Below are 21734 nucleotides of genomic sequence, written 5' to 3' on the forward strand. Positions count from 1 at the left end.
TTGAGTGCCTGAGCATGTGTTGAAAGGAGGGGATGTATGCAATCTCCATTAGCATTTCCAAAATGCAGGAAAGCTTCATGTCTGTTTGCTCCAGGATATCTACTTGTCCTGGTTTATGCAGCATATTTGAATGGAAAACTATCAGTTGTGTAAGGGCTGAAGGAAGAAATACATCATCGGAGTGGGAACATTGCCATTCTCAGCCTTTGGACGGCCTCCATTTCACGTTTGTCACATGCAATTCATATCTGTAAGGAACATGTGTCACTGCTGATGTGATGTGCCATGTCATAAAAGCTCTGGTGACATTTTGTGACCTCTTAAAGTCTAACGAAAGAGGTTTGTGACATATAAATGCCATCTGCCATGGCAAAGCAACTTCCCGGTTCTCTAATCACATATGCCTCTTGTGAAATGCTGCATCACCTCGAAAAAAATCAGCATATTAATGGAGGAGGCTTGTCATTTCACTCATTCCCAGATTCTTTACATAATTCATCTATTAACTTTTTTTTGCTTATTAAGAACCCTGAGGGGTGGAAGTTGCAGCAAATCCATGATAGCTTTAGGAGTTCCGTTTCATTAGAGCTGTATTTACTTTCTGATTTTTTGGTACTCTGAATTGGAACCATTCTCCCTACGATCTTAATCTTTTGCAGATACTCATGGGGTTCACAGATGGAAGCGTGAAAAGTCTGAGCTGTCTCAGGAACATGTAACAGGACTTTTGGGGGGGGTGTAAAAAGAGGGGAGTTTTCCTCATTAACCTGTGTTTGTTCACTTAGTCCATTATGGGAACTGAGATGTGCTAATTATTTTAAATTGATTCAACTTGTTTGCCAGTGTGTCACACCGATAGCCTCAGATGTGGGATAAGGAGATCAAACTTTGGCTTCAGTTTTTGCTGGGCTGACAGCTTATATGATGTACAGTTTTTCAATCAGTAGGGGCAATTTTTACAGCTTGAAAAAATAAGCAGAGTATTTCATGCTTGGATGGGAGAGAAGAGCACTTTATCCACTTATCCTTTACTTTGCATACTGCTGTTGTTGGGTACTCTAGCTTTTACATGTAGATAAGACAAACTTTCTAAAGAGAGAGTTTATTGCGGGAAATGTGTACATATTACAGGCCACATGTACAACACACTCGCATTAATTTATGAGTAACGATGAGCAAAAGCTACTTCAATGGTGCCGAGGTAGAAAACTGCATCTCTACAGACTGTGGTGAGAGGCAACAGATCTACCTCCTGTCATAAATAGTGTTTTTGTGTGTTTTCCAAGAAGTGTGCAAGCATTGTCTAGCCCTCACAGCCATCAGTGGAGAAGTTCGGTGTGTTTTTGTTGCTGTATTACAGGCAGAGAAGGAGGTACACTGAAAAATGAAGTGACAAGAGTAGCAAATCTGTGTAAGCAGCCAAACAAGATACCAGAAGCCCTGGCTTGCCAGCCTGTCTCATTACATCATGCCCAGGTGCCCTGGGCAAACCCCATTCTTTCAACTGTGTTTGTACATAACATCGGTGATATAGCAGGCTTCAATATTGCTTCTAATTCTGATTTTTAGACATAAGCGTATCATTTCCCTGATATAACCTATTCTCAGGCTCCCTATTAGTAAAAAGATCTTTTCCTTTCTTCATTGGGGTATTGAGAGATGATGCTAGATGTGTATAGATATCACAGAATGGATAAATAAAAAAAATCACACAGGGACAAGAGAAATCGAGAAGCCTGTGAGTATTTCTCTGAATGTAAGTATTCTGAGGAGGCAGAGATACGTTCTTAGTCCAGCACTTGCAAGTATAAGTCCTTACATTACACTGTGCTGCCCCCCTCATAGTGGACCATATGGTAAGGTCCTACTGTGCATGTACTGCCCTAAGGGTCCCACTCACAGATGGAGCAATGCAACTGAAAAGCCTGCTGTGCAGGAGTTCAGTAGTTTTTTTGTAACTGCATTGCCATGCAACCATTTCAGTTGCCTTTATGTTTGACCTGTTTTTATAGGTCCTGATGAGGTCTGTAAAACGAGCTTATTCTTAATTGCCATTCATACATTTCTTATCTTGCTGTTCTTAATTTCAGGGAGTTAATATGGGGGTTAGGTGGGATAAGTTTTTGCATTTGCTGCTCTGCTGTAATGACTATTTTGCATGTTTTGGCCCTGAAACAGAAGGAGACACCATCTTTTTTGCATTAGTTGCAGAGTGAAAGTGGTTATACTAGCAGTTACTGCAGGCTGGTTGGTGCAGTGTAAAACTACACCCTGTTTCTTTGTGAAATTAGCCTGTTCATGTGGCCTGGGAGATACCAGCGCAAGCACCTGAAACAGATGATACTTGAACTCCTAAGAGTACACTGTATAGCTTTTTATCACAGCCTAGTCATAGCTGACATTTAAAATGTGCAGCAAGAAAGAGGGAGTGAGATTAGGAGATGTCTCAGTAGAGGTACTGCAGCCCATCTGAGCTTTTCAGAGCGAGAAACTGTACCCAGCTGGGTATCACTGGATGGCATCAAAATGCTTGCTTTGTTGTCTGCTTAAATAATAACGAGGTCCACTGTGTGTGGGAAGGGATTGTCAGAGGGAGAAAAGCTATTTAGCATCAAGCTAACAAAACAGCAAAGCACTGCTGTTTAAAAGGCTGTATAAAGACCCGGGCCTGTTGCTTTCCTTCCAATGCTTAGCAACTTTTTTCATTTTAGGAACTTTCCGCTGTACTTTCTGTGAGACTGAAGTGGAAGAAGATGAATCGGCGATGCCCAAAAAGGATGCAAGGACACTCGTGGCAAGATTTAATGAGCAGATTGAGCCCATCTATGCGCTGCTTCGTGAGACGGAAGACGTTAACTTAGCCTATGAAATCCTCGAGCCGGAACCCACAGAGATTCCTGCCCTGAAGCAGAGGTGGGAATGCGCCTGGTCTTCTCTCACTGCACTGCTTCCTTGTAGTGCGTTCGTCTGCTCTGGGAGGCTTTCCCAAACCTTGTGCAGCCTCTGGCTGCATCGAGGACTTACTTGTTAGGCACCAACTATGCAAGCAACTGACAGATTCCCCAAGGAATGTGTGGTTTATAAGGAGACAAAGGGCTGTAACCATTTTTTACTAAACAAGGCAGATGATTATTCTTCTGGTCAGCCTCTTGCATGTAGTTTTCTGTGGGGTGGGGTACTCGAATTACCTGCTGCTTGCTGTGCTGCAGCTGGTATGTATACCAAGCCCTTGCCCCAGTATTTAAGAAATGCAAACTGCAGCCGTTTCACAAAGCTCTGAAGGTGCCGTCTACACTGTCTTCTTTCTCTCAAACCCTTATCTTTCATCTATTCCTTTTGCTTCTAGCCAGCTTTTCAAACTAAGCTATCTGCATTCTATGCTTTGCGTACTAGTTCGAAGACATTACTTGTAATAAGGGTATTTTTTTTCTTCTGATTTTCTCCTACTTGTTACACACCTCTTCTTTTTGGGAGGACACCATGTTATAGTCAAAAACTCTTTAAAATGTTCCTACCCATGGGAAATGACACTTTCTTTCAGAACATTCCTAGCTGTACAAAAACAGATTATGTTTAAATAATGCAGAAAGATGTGGGGAGCTGTCAGTTTTGTCAGTTGTGGTGAAATGTGATGCACTTCTCTGTGTTTAAAAAAAAATTAATTAAACACACGGGGGGGGAAAAATGTACCACGAGGGGAAGCATTCCCATAGTGCCTTGGGGTGCTTGACTTTAGTTAGTGGGAGAGCAAACAGGATACTCTTTTTTTCTCTCAGGCTAACCTTGAGAGAGAATGTTCCTCATATATTTATGCTAGACAGTTTCTAATTAATATAATAAAAAATTCTTTGTCTATTCACAGTCTTTTTCTAGCCAAGAAGGTAGCTAATTTTTCCTCATCATTCTGATAGAAAAACAGAAGCAATATAGAGAGGGGAAGAGATTTTTCCAAGGTCACTCAACATGTCTTTGGTGATATGGGGAGTCTTTGAAGCCGTTATGCCCAAGCTGAATCACTAGCCTTTGCTTTAAAAACCCTTTTCTGTAGTTTGAGTAGTAGAACTGGGATAACCCCACCAAAGAGAGAGTCATTTCTCAGTCTTCCCCTTCTGTGCACAGGAAATTATCACAGCAGAAGCCTGGTGCAGTCCTATGATTAAATAGCAGCACCCACTTACTTGACTCTTAAATACTTAAAAAACATTGTAAATGATTAATTACTTTGTGCAAGGAATGACAAAATAAATAGGTGTCTTTTTAAATGCTTACTTGAACACAACTTGCTTCAGCACATACAATGATTTAATTATTTATTAACTCTTATTAATTCAAAGCAGCTAATTGCATGAAAGCACTGCTGTGAGATTTTTTTTTTTTAAAAGTGCCAAACCCTGGGTTATTTATTCCCTCTGTTTTTAAGGAGTCTTGAGTGTCTGAAATCATTGGCAAAACTGACATTTTGTGATTCTGAAACAAACAGAAAAGGTCACAAAGTGCCTGCATTGTCTGTTTGCACCGACGCAAGCAACTTCATGTGTTTTCAGGAGAGTTACAGCTCTAAGTGACCACACTGACATAGCGTAACTGTCATTCATCTGCCATGGGAAACTGGGCAGATCTTCATTTATATCTTTCTAGGAGGCTGTTAATTTTCTTCATCTTGGCAGAGCATGAATTAGCCCCACAGGTTTTGAAATAAACCTGCTTTACCTAAGCCCTTCTCTGTGGTTTTCTAAAACAGATGGATTTTAATAACCTCTCCATTTTCTTATGTCAAAATAGCATGATTTTATACAACAAAAATCTTCACAGAATTAATTTTCTGTGGTCGTGCTATCAAGGACCATGGGTTCTCTGTTGTGAAGTTGAAGCTCTTAAGAGCAGCAAAGTGAAAAGGTGCTTTATTTCAAACACGGCACAAAAAGAGTTATCCCCGTTATGCAAGACCTTTTCTTAATAGTCTGGGCAGGATTGAGATGAAAATTTCAAGTTGTTTCCCCATTGCACAGTGTGGTTTCTGTGGGCCATACCTCAGCTATGTCAAGGATTATTTATGTCGCCTTTAAAGGCAGCTAACTACTTATTAAGGGATTTCCATCAGGGTAAAACAACCGACGGGTAACAGCAAATGTAGCCACATCTGGGCCACTGAGCTGCCACAGTTCCTGATTGCAGGATGGCCAGGCAAAGTCTAGACCTAGGTGGGGAAAAAGCAGATCTTGGATCTAAGAGAGAAAGAGATACTGAAGAGTGCACTGCCTTCATCTGCTCTGTGCTGCCCGTAAGGCAGCTCGCGCACCCGGCCTTTTGCTGATCCATGCCTAATCCATGGTGTTTAATCCTGTACTTTGGAACAGGGCTGCTAAACAGTAAGATCTCTTCTTGCAGTACGGAGTATTCCCCTGGTCATGTAGTCGTGAGGGCTTGCTCACTCCTACCAACAGTGTTGCTGAAGATGCAGTTCCACAAACAAGGAAGTAAACTGAGGCACATTTCCAAAGCTCACTGGGTCCGAAAGTAGACAGAAAGTGTCTAGATGGTTCCACCTAAGTGTGGGACATTGCAGTAGATGGCTTAAGGTAATTAGTACTGTAGGTGTCTTTTAGGGTTGTTACTTTCATTTTTGAAATGTTCCTAATGTCATGGAATAAGTGTTTTGCTGCTAAATGATACTGCATAGGAAAAAAAGTCCATTTCAGGCACACTTACGGGGACCTCTGTGCAAAAGTATTATTAGGCAGCTCCTGGCACTACTGAGTATTTAGCTGTCACGCTGCAGTCGTGGGGAGGGAGAGCTTGGGGGAGAGCTGCATTGTGTATCTTGTGAGGAAAGTGGATTACATAAAATTGTCAGGGAAACGCTAGTTAGAGATTTCTATTGTGTGGGAAGCAGAGTGGTGCTTTTCACAGAACACATGCCTGTCTTGGAGAGCTGAAAGGTACCAACACTTGAAATAACGCACTGGGAAGAAGGTCTCTGTGTGGTTCCTTAGGTTATATAAGCAATACATGTGCATGAGTCTTCTGCCCCAAAATTCAAGGCTGCTGTGAAGCTCTCCTAGCAGGGCTGGCTGCAGGAGGGAACCTGTTACTGTGTGGACACATGCTAAAACAGATTCTGTGGAGTATTTTGCTAACAGACCCCAGCAAGCTCACTATTGGGAGGCTCTGAGTAGCCCTCAATCCAAACTGAGATGATCACCTACCTGCATATTTTCCCCTCACTGTTTACCCCTAAAAATCCAGCAGAATTAGCTCATCAAGCAGTGGTTAAGTCCTTGCTGAATTAAAAAAATTGCATATTACTCAGGTCTTCTCCAACTGTAACCTTATTTTAAGCTTCTCGGTTGGAGGACAGGTCGTTGGGTAGATAGCAGTGACTGAACTGTGCTCACTGATAACTTCTGTCAGCTCAGCTGGCAGCAGAGCAGGGACACTGAGTGTCCTTGATGGATTTGCTCTGGACAAGAGGAGGAGTCCAGGCAGGTCTGTTACCTGTGAAAAGCCTTAGGTACCACTGGCAGTCAGATGAATGAAATTATATGGCTGAGGGTGGGTGCAGTCTGCAGTGGGTCTGTTTCTCTAAGAAGATGAAATATAATTTTGAAGTGGAGGAACAGTCACTTTTGGCTTTCCCCACCTGGAGAGCAGTGAGTTTCCGTTCAGCTCCCTGATCAATGCGTATGTAGCGGCACAGGCCAGAGAGAGTATTTTAGGCTTATTGCCATCGCTATGCAGAAAATACTCCACCTGATGTCCTCTTTCCATCAGATCCAAGCAGGAATGTTTCTTTTCTCCATTGGTCTCCCGAGCTAGAAAGGAGCCTGGAGGAAAACGTGCTGGCTGCAGCTCCTCTCAGAAAACAAAGGAGGGCTAGGCTTTGATTGTTGTACCCTTTGCATCAGTCATCGCCTTTCTTTCTCCAGCTTTCCCACGATGAAGACAGGTCTGTCTTGCCTCCTCCCACACACCATCACCACACAAAGCCCTTTGCCCAGCCCTAATCCTCTGGTTTGAAGGTGCCCTCTCATCTTTTCTTCTCTTCCGCCTGGACTCCCCAGTCCTCCCAAGGCTGTGTCTGTGGATAGTACAGATCTCCTGTATAACACAGGAGATGTGACTTACCACGGGCATTGTCACTCACAATTCAAGCAAAGGTTTGAACTATGTTTTTCATGGTGAGTTAACTCCTTCATGAGCCCTGTGATTAATAATGGTTCACAGATCTGAGCATGCTGAGTCTCTGGGTCTACCATCTGACTTGTTTAAACTTTAGTGCTATTTTTTTTATGCAGCATAGGGTGGCTGTGAAAAGGCCAAAAAGAGACTTTTCCAAATACCAGATTACTGTTCAACTATATTTTGCTGCTGTGACTTTTATTTCAGGGTATTCTGGGATCTTATGTTTGTTTTTACATGAGTGCATCAGCAGCTTTAGTGCTAGCTCTTCTTTTCAGTGTCTGCTGCGGAAGTTGCCATGGCCTCATGTAGGGTTTCCCATTAGAGACACCCAAGTTCCCCAAATCAGGAAGCTGGTGTAGAAATTCCTGGCACCACATGTTAGAAATCAGAATGCAGGTTCTTGGTGCAGATCATGGGAGATAACTAATCATAGTTTTAACTGTTGCAGTGCTGGCTGAGGGAGGGCTTGTTCTGAATGCTCTGTTTTTATGTCTTTGACTTTTATGTAGCAAGGAGCGTGCAGCTGGTACTGGTTCAGGGACAGCAGCTGGCCTTGCAGGTGGACACCATCGGGAAGCATGGACTACAAAAGGACCGTCATATGAGGACTTGTATACCCAGAACGTTGTCATCAGCATGGAGGGCCAGGAGGATCTTAACCGGTCTGCAAGTGAAGGAAAGCCGGCCAGAGAGAGACCAATTTGGCTACGGGAGAGCACAGTGCAGGGGGCTTATGACCCTGATGAAATCAAAGATGGTAAGAAAATTCACAGAAGTACTGCTCTGCTTATGTGATGCTCTTAGAGTGCTGTCAAAGATATGTTCCCCTGTGTGTGTACAGCTGCTGCTCCCTACAATCCAGATTTTGTCTGCTTCCCTCTGCTGTGCAAAGCAGCTGTGTGTAGGTAGATGTAAAAAATCCTGGTTTATTAGATCCAGGATTGAAATCTAGGTCAGTAAAGCTGAGTTACCCACAAAATTGTTTGTGCTTCTGAAATGTTAATTATCTGTTACGTCTTCCACCTTGAGAGTTTATTGCTTTTGGACGAAGGTCTTTCAGTCTCATCTAGAAAGCTGCCCCCCTAATAGGTCACTGCTGAAAAATAACATTAACATTCGGTCACTCTGAAAGCCTACCAAATCTACCAGCAGTGTTTTTGTGCTCCCAGCTGCCTTCTTGCTAATTGTTTTTCAAAATGTGTTTTATATGAAGAATATGTCAGAAATAAAGCTTTTGGAAGTACAGTAGGAAGGTCTGTCACCATGGCAGGTGAGTCTTTATTGCTTTCTGTTTGTTTCTCATTATCTTTGCTTTTATTTTCATTCACATTGGGGTCAGGTTGTCCACAGACAATAGTCAAGATCTTGTAACCACTAGTAGAAACATTCTGCTTTGGTTAGTGTGCTATTTAAGCTTACACACTAAAAATAGGAAATAGAGACCTTCTATGATTTTTACAAGAGTGAATCAATAGATGCAATCTTCGAAGTCATTTGAGGATTATAGAATGAAACTGTTGATGCCCTAGGAAGAGAAGATGGCAAAAGGGAACCGCGTGTGTTAGCATGAGACCCTGGAACCAGTGCAATGCTCAGGAGAGGAGTGGAGTATGTAGGTATAGCAGAAGTGAAGAAAATGGATGTGAAATAATGGTCAGAAGATATCTAATGATCTTGTTTGCATGTAATGCCTTTCAAGCATATGGATGCCACAACTTTTTCCAAATAGATTAAACAAAGTGAGGTGACTGAAACAACCTCCTCCTGCAGTCTGGAGCAGATGTTGTTGTTACTCACCAGCCATGGTGAGTTCTCACCCCGTTTTTCTGCTAGACATTCAATTCACCTGTAGTTTTAAATTGGCTCCTTGAGATGACTTTTGGTGTGCACAGCATAAATGTTTCTCAGATGCCACTGAAGGACATGGAGGGGTAGTATATCTCCTTACAGCACGATGGCATCACTGCTTAACCTCCACCACTGCTGGAGATCGAAGAGGGGACTTGTGGAAATAGCCTGAAATTGCTGCTGCAACATGTTTCTGTAGCTCTCAGATGACATAAACAGGGAGGAAGGAAACTTGGGACTGTTGACAGAAAAGATTCACTGCTTGGATCCGGCAGGCACAGTTCTCACAAGCAAGAGACAGCCCCGCTCCTGAGCCACAAAGTCAGACTTTGTGGAGCTACCCCAGGCTGTGGTCACTTCACAGCTCTCAATGTGATGAGCTACAATATTATCTCACAGAGAAGCTCTCCAATAGCCTCTTATGTTCTACAGTCACAAGGAACAAGCTGAGCACAAGGCTGCCAACACAACGCCTTCATTCTTCCTTTCTTTCAAGAATTTTGCCAGTGCATTAATAATAGTAGTTGCAGCCATCACCCATTACTACAACTTCATTTACAATAAAAACATGAGTCAAATGAAGTTAGGGGTGGGTCTTTTGGCCTTTATTGTACCACAGGAAAGGAGTGACCACAAATTCCCCCGGCTTTTAGTGCTAAATGCAGAACTTACTTCCTTAGTTCACCTGTTTCTCAGCATTTTTTTCATCTCAAGTTGAAAAAAGTAACCAGTGCATTTTTGACCCTGGGGGAAAGGCTTGGGCGCCAACTGCCTGGATGTTGTGCTGAAACCATGAGGGTCCAGGTCTTGGAGAAGCAGGCAAGTGGCATTCATGTATGAAGGCAGAATGCTGTCACCTCAGCTCCAGCAATTGTTCATAGGCGGTGTCTTTAGGTGCAAGAGAGAAAGTTTGCCACGGGGAGTCTGTCCTACCTTTTAGGCCTTGTTTTTACGTAAGGTTCTCTGTATTTCATTTTTTGTTCTGTTTTTTTTTTCTTTTTTTTTTTTTCCATACTGCCTGTAGGTTTATTGGTGCTGGGTGGACTCACAGTCCTCTCATCAAATGTAGGATTAGGAGAAGTTTTCTGCAGAATGCCACTTTTTGAACAGAATTTTACCTTTTGAATCCATGAACTGCAGACACCCTGCCTACCCAAGCCATGTCAAACCCTCCCAGCTATTGTACAGCCAAGCTTACTGAAAGAGGAGCACAGGCCATGTGTCTGCCAGCTAGGAAACTGCAGTCCCCTTCAAATAAGAGGTCCAGGTAGGGAGCCAAAGAGACTAGCTAGGCTGCGTTTCGGCTTGGAGAGCAGGAGCTGTTTTAATGCAGCCTTCCACGCTGTGCTGCACAGCTTGGCTGCAGGCTGTAAGTTGCATCAGCTTCGTGAGATAGATCCTGCTCGATACCACCACAATGTTCCTGTAATGAGCTGTTCCCCTTCCTGCGTCATAGATGTACCTCTGAGTTTACCAGACATGGCTACTTTGAATGTTGTTTTATAACACATGGTTTCCGCATACTCCCTGTCTGCCTGGATTCATCTGCTTCTCTGTCTTAATCCTTATAGATGACGAGCTCGGCAGGGCAGGGCCTGGTTTTGAGTCTGTATTTATGGTCTGTGCCGGCAATACCGTGTGGTCTTGGTCATCACCACAAGTCTTCCAGGCTGTGGTCATACAACCTGGAAACAAAGGGACAAAAAGGAAATAGCCTGTGCTTGTTAACCTGTGAAACAGCACCAAGATACTTGCTGTATCTCTGACAAGTGTCATCATTAGGTGCGTAGTCTGGGTATCTGGAAGCCCAGGTTTAGGTCCCAAGGACTGCTTTCTGCTGCACAGTAAGGAAAGTGCATCAGCCCAGCTGAGGGGCACCTGAGTTGGACACCTCCCTGGGGGGGGGTCTTTTCCAGGTGCCTGCCCATCATGCATTTGTTGTCTTCTCTTGTGATGTGCTCCTGGCTGAGGCTCCCAGCTGGGAGCCACAGTGACTCCAGGCCTCGCAGCACCTAGGAAATGTCAATACTTGCTCTGCTGTTACGAGAAAAAACGTAACTATCTCTGTCTTTTAAGGGAGAGGAGGAGCTGGCATAGAGAAAGGGTGTGACTTGGCCAAGCGTGCTCAGTGGCAGTAATTAATACGGGTCCAGAAAGCCTTCAGGGCCGTCACCCAGGTCTCTGTGAGGAAACGATCATTCCCTTGTGTCTCTTTGCAGGGGGCCGGGATCTGGATACCTTCCAGGAGCGTGAGGAGGGCCGGGCAACTCTGGATGATAATGAGGAGGTGATGCGTGCCCTGCTTATCCACGAGAAGAAGACACCTTCTGCTTCAACAGTCACCATCGGAGGTGCCGCTCCTCTCTCCGGTGCCAATGCTAGTGACTCCGAGAGCGAGACAAGCGAGTCGGAGGAGGAATCCCCTCCCCGCCCTCCCACCACGGCCACCACAACATACGGGCTGGAGGATGAGGAGGAGGATGAAGAGTTTGAGGTGGTGGCAGAAGACCCCACTGTGACAGTGGCTGGGCATCCACACTCGTACAGCCAAGTGAGCCAGCGCCCTGAGCTGGTGGCCCAGATGACACCGGAGGAAAAAGAGGTTTACATAGCCATGGGGCAACGCATGTTTGAGGACATGTTTGATTAACTGCTTCCTGCCGTGGCATTTTTTTTAAAGTGACTTTTTAAGCCAGAGACTCCCTAGTAAAACAGAAGACTGAAGCGCATCTTTCCTCCCCTGTGCACAGGGACACTGGGGCTCAGGACTGCTAATCTCAGGCATCTTGCTCACCAGAGCCGGGGAGTAGAAAGGCTGCATGTGCCAAAACAGGTAGGGGAGGACAAGTCTCAGAAGTGAGGATGCTTGCAAGGTAAAAATCTGCTTCAGAGTGCCCTGCATAGGCACTGCTTTAACCTTCTCCAGGGCCCCAGCAGCTGCCTCCCCCCGATTGCTTTGATTTGATTTTTATTGCAGATCCTAGTGAAGTCCACGTCCCTGCCCTCAGAGCACATAAGGGCTCCGTAGTCTGATCAGAGTGCTCTGCAGAGGAGGGCGTAAGTAACATTACAGCTGCCCGTGCTCAGTGAGGTGAGAGGAGAGGGAAGCACTCGTCTGCTGATGGCAAGCTTGGGCAGGGCTTGTAGCTGACCTGCCAGCAGCCACTGGCCACCGGAGTGGCTATTTCTAAGCAGGCCCGTAGACAGCAACCTTTTCTTGCTCCCGTTCGCTCCTTACTAGGTCTCAGCACCTCAAGGTCGGGAGTAACTTGAAACACGCAGAGTGAAAGCCTTGGCAAGCACACACAGTCGCTCTCTGTCAGTGTAACAAAAGCCCTTCATGGATCTGAGCTGTCAGAGCACTCTGACTTAACAGGAGATACCTTCATTTTCCAGTATTGCTGCCTGTTGCTTCTGCCTAGCCCTGTCCAAACTCCAGTGTCGCAGACGGTTTGTAGTGCGCAGGGCCGCAGTCAGGCAGTGCCAGAGAAATAGCATAGGTAGTTTTTATTTGCAGTCACACCAGGGCGATATCATCTTAAGAGGAATTATGCAGTTTTGAATTCTGCTTTGGCGCACACTTTTACCATAGAAAAACAGTGCCTACAGAGCAATTTCATATTTTTAATGTTTTTCTGTTTCAATTGAAAATGTTGGGTTTTTAAATTGTTGTTTTCCTATCCAGTACTACAATAAAACAAAATGATGAAAGAATTTTGTGTTCCAGAGGGTAGGGGCAGTATTACATGCTGTTCCATTTACATGGGCAGCATGAATTTGCTGTTCACTGAGACTGTAAATCTGTTTTATACCAACTATACTTTCTGTATTCTGCTAACCTTGTAATGCCTCCTTTGTGGTTTTATTTTCAGCTTCTTGATAGTTTGAATCCCCTCTTTTTTTAAATAGTGTTTTAAATTTGCTTTTAAGTCATTTTAAAGAGGAATAAATAAACAGAAACTTCTCCCCTTTGTCATCTTCCAATTTGTCATGTGCCTAGTTGGGAATGTTGTTTGCTTATCACTTTGATTTACTCGACTCAAGAAAAAAAACAATTTGAGGCTCTCATTTGAGGGAAGGACTATTTGAAATCCCACTGCACATTGCTTCTCCTCACCAGAGCTTCCTTGAATGCCTCCTGGAATCTCCTGCACTTCCAGGAAGGATGTTTCATTACACTGGTGCTGTGGGAGGCCCTTTTTGATCAGCACTTCCATTCCTTTCCTCCTTCCTTGAGGGAAGCGTAGGCTGATGGTGGAGGTCTCACAGACATCGTATTGCCAGTTAAAATGGTACTCTTGTGTAGACAGACTTCCAAGATCCGGTATCAAGCCACAGAGCTGGTAAGTCAGATTGAGTGATCAGCTAACAGAAAAAAAGTGCTGTACCAATTCTGTCTAGATTTAATCTGGTTGAATTCAAGGTTAACACTGGAGAAAAGCAGGTAGATTTACAAGAAGCCAAAGACAGAAACTGAGAACTAATCCTGAATACAGTACAACTACTCATGCTTGTAACTCACCAGTAGTTTATACTGAGTTTTTAGTCTGCCAAATCAAACTGTAGGTTTATTAAAGCTTAAGTGAAGAAATACTGGGTTTTACTATAAGAGCACTGATACTGCATCTATATCCAGCATAATCATCTATAAAGTAGTGGTTTTACTTAATAAACACATTTAATTGTGGTTTGTACGGTAGTTGTAATTTTTGTCTTTCAGCAAGGCATGTCCCGCATATGAGGGAATTGGTGCGGTGGGTTGTAGGGCATGCCTTCCGTCTCTCATCCACTACATGCAGCCCTCAAGAGGACTGGTGAGGTCAAGATACACGAGCAGATGCCATCATCGTTTCCTGCCCTAACAGCTTCTGGCTCTCAGAAAGGATGGCTGCTCTGCTCTGTTGCAGCTGGTTAGGGCTGTTGTCGAAGGACAACTATACGCTGCTACTGGCCTGTCGTGACAAGCAGTGCTTGAATGAACAGGACCACATACAATCGATAGCACCTTTTTTTCCTTTTTTTCTGCAATTGAAGCAGGGCTCTGTGTGCATGCCAGAAGAGGAAGAATGGCCGCTGGTGCAAGCAAAGCCAGCCACAACCAGCAGGTTGGTGCTAAGGCAAGGGATAAAGCCATCAATTCTGAGGAAGGCCCCAGCCACTTCCTCTGGCTGCTGGACCATATGTGCTGCATTAACGCTAACCCAATAACACGGTGAGCGTGGTCAAGCGCTGAAGCCTTCCTGGGTGAATGTTCTAACCCCATTCAAACTAGTTTCTGTGTCTGCTTTCAGCCTAAAGTGCGTTTTATCTGATGAGTGCACTTGAGGCCAGGGCACTGCAGCTCAGGCTGGAAAGAAAAACGCATTTCTCAAGCTGCTCGTACTCCTCTTCCCAAAGATCAGAGGTGCCGGGTGCCTCTCCCAGCTGGGCAAGAGCTGCCTCTGTCCCTGCTCCCATTGTGGGTCAGGGAAACCACAGTAGAGTGATGTCCTCCCTGGCCCAGCACAGAGCAGGCCAGAGCAGATCAGTGAAGCTGCTGATGGAGGGGAAGATCACTGTCAATGCTGGAAAACAGGAATGCTTTAATCTTTTCTACTAAGCTCCCGAAAATTGGCTTCCTCCATCCAGCTCTTCTTTTCCTGTGTTGCTGCCTCCTTCAAACCGACTCAGATAAACAGACTGTTGCTCTGAGAGAGTCGAGGGATTTGAAGATCCCCTGGAGGAAGGGCGGAAAAATAGCATCACCTCCTCCCTGAGACATCTAAGGAGCCCTGCCTCGGTGATGCCTGCAATGCCGGGGCGTGCTGCAGAGAAGTTTGACAGGGTCTCAGGGGGGGGGAAGCAGCTAGCTGTGCTTGGGTCTCTGTCTCCCGCCGCATCCCTATAGGAGGAGAGAAAATTGTCTCAGGAATCAAATGCAAGACGAAGCCTTCACGAAAATGGAAAGTTTATGAGCAGGTGGAAGGACATGTCAGCAGCAGGGCAAGCCAGCGGGCTGTCCAGTATGCTCTCCTGGGCAGGTTGTGGAGGAGAAGCAGCAGCAGCCCCGTTCCTCTGCTCTGGTACGTGTCGGCGTAAACAAGTGAGGCTGTGGGCTCGGTCCCTTGGAGGCGGGAGGTGTCACGCAGTGCTGCAAAAAATTGCTCTGGGCTGTTCTAGGACTGGTATTGCCTTATCCCACTGGAAGCCTTGGGCAAGGTAACTGTGTTCCTGGCTTGTTCACTGGAAGCTTTGGAGTATTGATCTAAGCATGGACAGCCAAGGATCCCTAAGCGTCACGACACACTCCAGTTTGAAGTGTATTGACTGTGAGTCAACACAGCCTCTTCTCCAGGAGTGCGAGAGCTGGGGCTGAAGAGTAGCTTCTGTCTGCTGAGCTGCTTCCAGAATAATGATCAATATTTATAAAGTCCAAGGAGATCATCTCTCATACAGTCTTGATAGAAGGCGTAGCCAGATGCTTGAAGCTGTTTAAGATGTGATTGCAGAGAGTCATGGAGAGGCCACCGCCTAAAAGGAATGGCAGCTTAAAGCGTGGGGAGCAATGTCTGACTGCTGGTGCTCCTGGAAAGCTGCCTGCCTGCCTGCCTGCCTGCTCCCTCTTAGCAGAGAGCAGAGCACTGGCAGCGCTGGGCTGTCTGGGACTACAACCCCGTCACTGTGGCAGAGCTATTTTCTCTCTCTTTCAAAGTTATCCAGGGAAATCTGGGCTTTTGCCTGTTTGGGATACCTAAATGAGTTGCCAGAAGGTGGTTTCTTATTTACCAGCATTAATTAGATTGAGAGAGAGAATGAACCTAATTTATATTTAAACAAAAATCAGATTTTGGAAGCGCCTGCTGTATCATTAAAAAACATATTAAGGACAGTGAGTATTTGTGCAACCACCCTGGAAGCAGCAGACAGAGCGTCTCTGAACAAGATGCTTTAAATATAATAGGTATTTTTGCTTAAAATGTGTTTCTGACCTAAATATAATTTAATTTCCATCCCTTTGAACACTTCAATGCTAATGAACCAGCCAGGGATGGCAGAGAGGAGGCTGAGCCAGCTGCATCGGAAGCAACTCGGCTCCACTGCAGTGCGTTAGAGACCCTGTGTGTGCTTCACCCTGGCTGCATGCAGCGACGAATGCGCAAATCCTGCCAAGAGCTGGCCACAGCAGCAGGAGAAAACCTTGGGCTGCTCAGCCGGAGAAACAGGCAGGGATCCAGCCTGAAAATTAAGGCTGATCAAATATTGTTCCACGAACATTAATGTCTGTGTACAAAAAAAGGTACATTTGGCAAGGAGGAAAAATCACATCTCGTACAGATGTGATTAAAGCCTTGACATATTGCTTCTGCTTATTTTTCACTTGGAATCCATATCACTAGCCTCTGCCATCCCATTACTTGCTGGAAGAAGGAGGGTGAGCAGTGGTAATTTTGCAGTGAGCTAAAATTGTGCGTAGAGCTGAGAAGCCTGGCTCAGTTCCACCTGGTAAAGGGATCCTCCTAGTCTTAAACATTTTTTTTCTGCACTTCTGACAACGGAAATCTGCCTGATCCAATGCCAAATTTGCCAAGCACTGTTAGCAGAGTCCATGCTTTTCCTATGTCCTCTTAACATACATTATGGGGGGACAAGTATATGAGACACCATTTCATGGTTGCTACCAGCTGACCTGGGCATGCTTAGGTTGCAGTGTCTCAACCAGCCCTGTCCCATACGGGGGAATGATAGGCTGGGTCATTTTGGTCAGATTATCCATACCTGCTCTTTGCAAAGGTGCTGGCGGTTGTTCTCCCGGTCAGTGCTGATGGGCTCTCATAAACTCAACCCCTCTGCGATCACACACAGGTGTCAATTTAAAACGAAGTTTCAGTCCCTTCACCACCACCACCACCAAGCAGCTCTGGCTTGTGCCGCGTCCACTCTTGGGGCATGTGGCACTGTCATGCTGCGGTCCACCATGCAGGTCTCAGCCATGACTGCCTCGGGCTGTACCACGTCCCAGCAGAGATGTTTAATGAATGGTAGGTCTATGCCTTCTCCAGAAGCAAGGCTTTGGCTGGGCTCAGGGGCAACGCCTTCTAGGCCCCCTAATTTCCTACAGTGGGGAGGGAACTGGCATCAGCCCCAGGCTGGTCACTCCCTTACATGCAATCTTTGCTGCTTGAACTAGATGTGATTTGGTAGGACTGGATTTGATCTTCTGGGGTTTTTTAACCCTCCTTCTTTTTGTCCCTTGGGAATATTCTGAGTTGCTGAATTTCTCATGTTTCCCTGCTGCTTCTAACAAAAAAAATCCTTTTATTTTAATGCAAATGAGGCTGTAAAATCTTTTTAGGGAGACATATCTGCTCTCCCTGTGCTGTCACCACAATTATTCTTCCTTTGCCATCAATGCTTTCTTCCAAGAAGAAGTGCCTTCAGCATCTCTCAACCCTTCTGGTGATGTCAGGAGATGAAAACTATCCCCATTACAACAGGGAAGAGTAGAGGGAAATGGGGTTAGAGGGAAATATGGCCTTTAGAAAATGACGCATCTTGAGAGGAGTTTCACTTTCGCATACTCTCCCAGGCCACATGGGTGCCATATTCAAGCAAAGAAAAATACAATATGCTGAAGAGGGGTTTGGCTCATGGTGCGTTTATCCTGGTGTATTCCCTTGCCTCAGAGCCCATTAGGAAGGGTAATATTCTCCGAATGTGCCAACCTCTTGGAAGTTATACAAAGGCATCAGGAAGGTCCCAAGTTACCAATCAACTTCAGCAGGAGCCTGCAGGTCCATTTGAATGATCTGACTCCTACTTTCACCATGCTGGAAGGCTTGGTGCAAGAATACCTCACAGGAATGAGTTGCAAACATGAGTTCGGTGTCACATTAAAAAGTACCTCTTTCTTTGAATGTTTCATCTGAGTGTGCTGTTATGTCCGTGTATGAGAAACAAGCACATAAAGTCATGTAGGGGGCTGCCCAGCCCTCCTGAGACATGTCTCCCTTTGGGAATGTTAAGAGATAAGGAATTTTGTACGGCTTAGGAGCTACTGCCAAGAGCAGCAAATAATAGTTGAAGTTTTTGTTATCTAAACAGTGACGTCATTGCAGCCTGTCTGAAGTCCAGAATAAAAGAGCTTATCTCCATAGACGGCGGACGTGGATTCTTCCAGTTGGACAGGTGTCAAAATGCCACATTTTCAGCCCTTTCAATGTCGGGTTTGGTTTTTTTTAACTCTTTGCATTTTTTGCTCCTCATGCAGCGGGCACTAGCATCTTTGGTGCACCAATGGACCAGGTGCTACCATGAACTAAAGACCTCCAGCTTGGCACTGTACTAATGAGCTCCTTGTGGGATTGCTAATTCACATGCTAATGGAGTCTGCCCCGGGAAGGGTGTGAGTCAAGCCATTAGAAATACCGAAAACAAGCCAAATGAATACTGTGCGTGGAAGCACATTTGTTCACGTGGTCGAAACCAATGAACAGGAGAGGAACGGCTCTCTGCAGAAAATGTCTAGTGCACTTCAAGTCTGCAGTGGACATAAAAACTGCTTCTTGTCTAACTCAGTAATAAAAAGAGCATCAACACTGGAAATCCATGTTGGAAGGGAAATAAATCATGCATTTACTAAGGTTTTATTTATACTGGTTGTTGAGTAGAAAGGGGCAGTGAACCAGAACCTTTCTCTGTCCCATATGAAACACCCTTTGGCACCTGGGGATGTAACAACGAAGCAGAAACGGGAACTGCTCTGGCCTCACAGCTGCTGATGGATTGCTCTGAACGGGAAATCCAGCATTTTTTAGCGTCAGAAGGAGCCAAACGTTTAGTGAGACTGGTGCAGTCTATGCCGTAGCAGCGACAGCTGCAGAAGCACAGAGAGAGCTGTTGTGATTCAGATACTCAGGCTTGTCCTCTCTGGTTTTTACAGGAGCCGTGGCCGCGCTGCGAGATTCATGGAGCACATTAGCAGAAAGAGCTGTACGCGGAGCGCAGTCTGCTGGAGACGGTTACTCTCATTCTTTCCTGGCCTGACCACTTCCCCCTCCCTTCCCCCAGCCCTCCCCTTGTATTTTTGAAGAGGGAAAATATGAAAAAAATGAATTTGCCCTTTAAACTGGGAGAACGAAACAGATGATACCCAAGCCTATAGCTTAATGGCAAGGAATCAAGGAGAACAGGTGGTTGCAGGTGACTCTCGGTCCCTCTTGCTGATGGACCAACTTTTCGTCACACCAAGGGCTGTAACTATACAAAATCACAGAATCACAGAATGGCTGAGGTTGGAAGGGACCTCTGGAGGTCATCTGGTCCAGCCACCCTGCTCGAGTAGGGCCACCTTGAGCAGGCTGCGCCAAGGACCATGTCCAGATGGCTTTTGAATATCTCCAAGGATGGAGACTCCACAACCTTCCTGGGCAACCTGTGCCCGTGCTGGGTCACCCTCACAGTAAAAAAGGGTTTACTGATGTTTACATGGAGCCTTTTGTGTTCCAGTTTGTGCCCATTGCCTCTATTCCCGTCACTGGAGAACAGCCTGGCTCTATCCTCTTCACACCCACTCTTCAGGTATTTATATACATTAATAAGATCCCCCCTGAGCCTTCCCTGCTCCAGGCTGAACAGCGCCAGCTCTTTCAGCCTCTCCTCATAGGAGAGATGCTCCAGTCCCTTCATCATCTTTGTAGCCCTTCGTTGGACTCTCTCCAGTATGTCCATCTCTCTCTTGTACTGGGAAGCCCAGAACTGGACACAGGACACCAAGTGTGGCTTCATCAGTGCTGAATAAAGGGGAAGGATCACATCACTTGACCTGCTGGCAATACTTTACCTAACGCAGCCCAGGATACCATTAGCCTTCCTTGTGGCAAGGGCACATTGCTGGCTCGTGTTCAACTTGGTGTCCACCAGGACCCCTCAGATCCTTTTCTGCCAAGCTGCTTTACAGCTGGGTGGCCCCCAGCATATATTGGTGCATGGGGTTGTTCCTCCCCAGGTGCAGGACTTTGCACTTACCCTTCTTGAACTGCATGAGGTTTCTGTCAGCCCATTTCTCCAGACTGTCGAGGTCCTTCTGGATGGCAGCACGACCCTCTGGCGTATCAGCCACTCCTCCCAGTTTGGTGTCATCAGCAAATGTGCTGAGGGTATACTCTGCCCCGTCATCCAGATCATTAATGAAGATGTTCAACAGGTTTGAACCCGATATTGACCGCTGGGGTACACTGCTAGTTACTGGCCTCCAACTAGACTTCGTGCTACTGATAACCACCCTCGGGGCCTGGCCCTTCAGACACTTTTCAGTCCACCTCGCTGTCTGCTCATCCAGCCTGTACTTCATCAGCTTCTCTATGAGAATCTTATGGGAGACAGTGTCAAAGCCCTTCCTGAAGTCCAGGTAGACAATATCCACTGTTCTCCCCTCATCTACCAGGCCAGTCCCTTCTTCACAGAAGGTTATCAAGTTGGTCCCATATGACTTCCCCTTGGTGAATCCATGCTGGCTAGTCCTGATGATAAGGATGTCTGCTCAGAGGTATGGATGCTTAGAGCAAGGGTTTTGCTCCTGGCTCTGCTCCCTTTACCGCCCAGCAGCGCTGCCTGCGAAGCTTCCCTCTATGACGAGTGGAGCATCTTACTCTGGTGCAGGCACATAGGAGTGAGAGCTGCATTGCTGGAGCTGGGGGGGGGTCTCTCCAACCCATCCCGAGGGGACAGGGCAGCGGGGTCCCATGCGCATTTCTGAGGCACTGCACGACTGGAGGGTGAAAACTGCCTGTGGAAGTGGAGAGGAAAGTGGAGAAGTATCAGGAGAGCAATAAACAGGGCACTTATCTCCTCCTTAATCACAGCCCAGCCTTCAGGAGGTCTGCAGGGAGAGCTAATGGATTAAATACAGGTATTAAATGAAATCTTGGAAGCATTTCCCTCACCTGGCAGGACCGAGAAGCTGACGATATGAGGGAGCGCTCCCAGCGCATCTGGGCTGTAAGAGGCAGCCAAAGGAGCGAGGGCTGCGGTCGCTTGTAGCCAGCCGTGGGATTTAATAACCTGGGTTTGCCCTGTTGGTGCCAAGGCCAATCCTGAAATTTCCCAAGTATGTCCTTCAGCAATTCCAGATGAACTCAACAGGGTGCTCCTTCTCGAGTTGCTTTTAGCCTGAGGAGAAGTCTGTGTTTTATTTCACTATGGGTACTTGCTGCAGTGCTTGACCATCTCCAGGGCTGGGCCCCACGCAGGAGGCACATGAGCAAAGAGCTACAGCTCTTTTGCAGCCAAAGACTACAGCAGCATCCTAAGAGATGCCTTGATCAGTTATTGATATGACCTGTATAAAATCTTGCAAGGGTGTCCTTAAAATGCTTTTTTGGGTCTCTGTTGTGGTTTAACCCCAGCCAGCAACTAAGCACCACATAGCCGCTTCCCCCTCCCCCTCCCAGTGGGGTGAGGAGGAGGGGAAAAAAAAAAAAAAAAGTAAAACTCGTGGGTTGAGATAAGAACAGTTTAATAACTAAAGTAAAATATAATACTAACAATAGTAATAATGAAATATAATAATAATAATAGTAATGAAAAGGAATATAACAAAAAAAGGAAGGCGGGGGGAAAGGAAAAAAAAACCAGTGATGCACAATGCAATTGCTCACCACCCGCTGACCGATGCCCAGTTAGTTCCCGAGCCGCGATCCGCACCTCCCGGCCAACTCCCCCCTGTT

At 45.9% G+C, this 21734-nt stretch overlaps 1 protein-coding gene across 1 annotated transcript in view; it reads left to right on the forward strand.

The window, feature by feature from the left end:
- GTF2E1 (general transcription factor IIE subunit 1) overlaps positions 1 to 12868 on the forward strand; it is a 55607-nt gene extending 42739 nt beyond the window's left edge. Inside the window, exons 3-5 of the mRNA XM_050915036.1 lie at positions 2712 to 2913; positions 7692 to 7939; positions 11250 to 12868. Coding sequence (XP_050770993.1) covers positions 2712 to 2913; positions 7692 to 7939; positions 11250 to 11680 — 881 coding nt within the window. The 3' untranslated portion in view covers positions 11681 to 12868. The remainder of the gene's footprint in view (positions 1 to 2711; positions 2914 to 7691; positions 7940 to 11249) is intronic.
- The last annotated feature ends 8866 nt before the right edge of the window (positions 12869 to 21734 follow it).

The sequence above is a fragment of the Gymnogyps californianus genome, chromosome 1 (assembly GCF_018139145.2).
Source record: "Gymnogyps californianus isolate 813 chromosome 1, ASM1813914v2, whole genome shotgun sequence".
Lineage (NCBI taxonomy): Eukaryota > Metazoa > Chordata > Aves > Accipitriformes > Cathartidae > Gymnogyps > Gymnogyps californianus.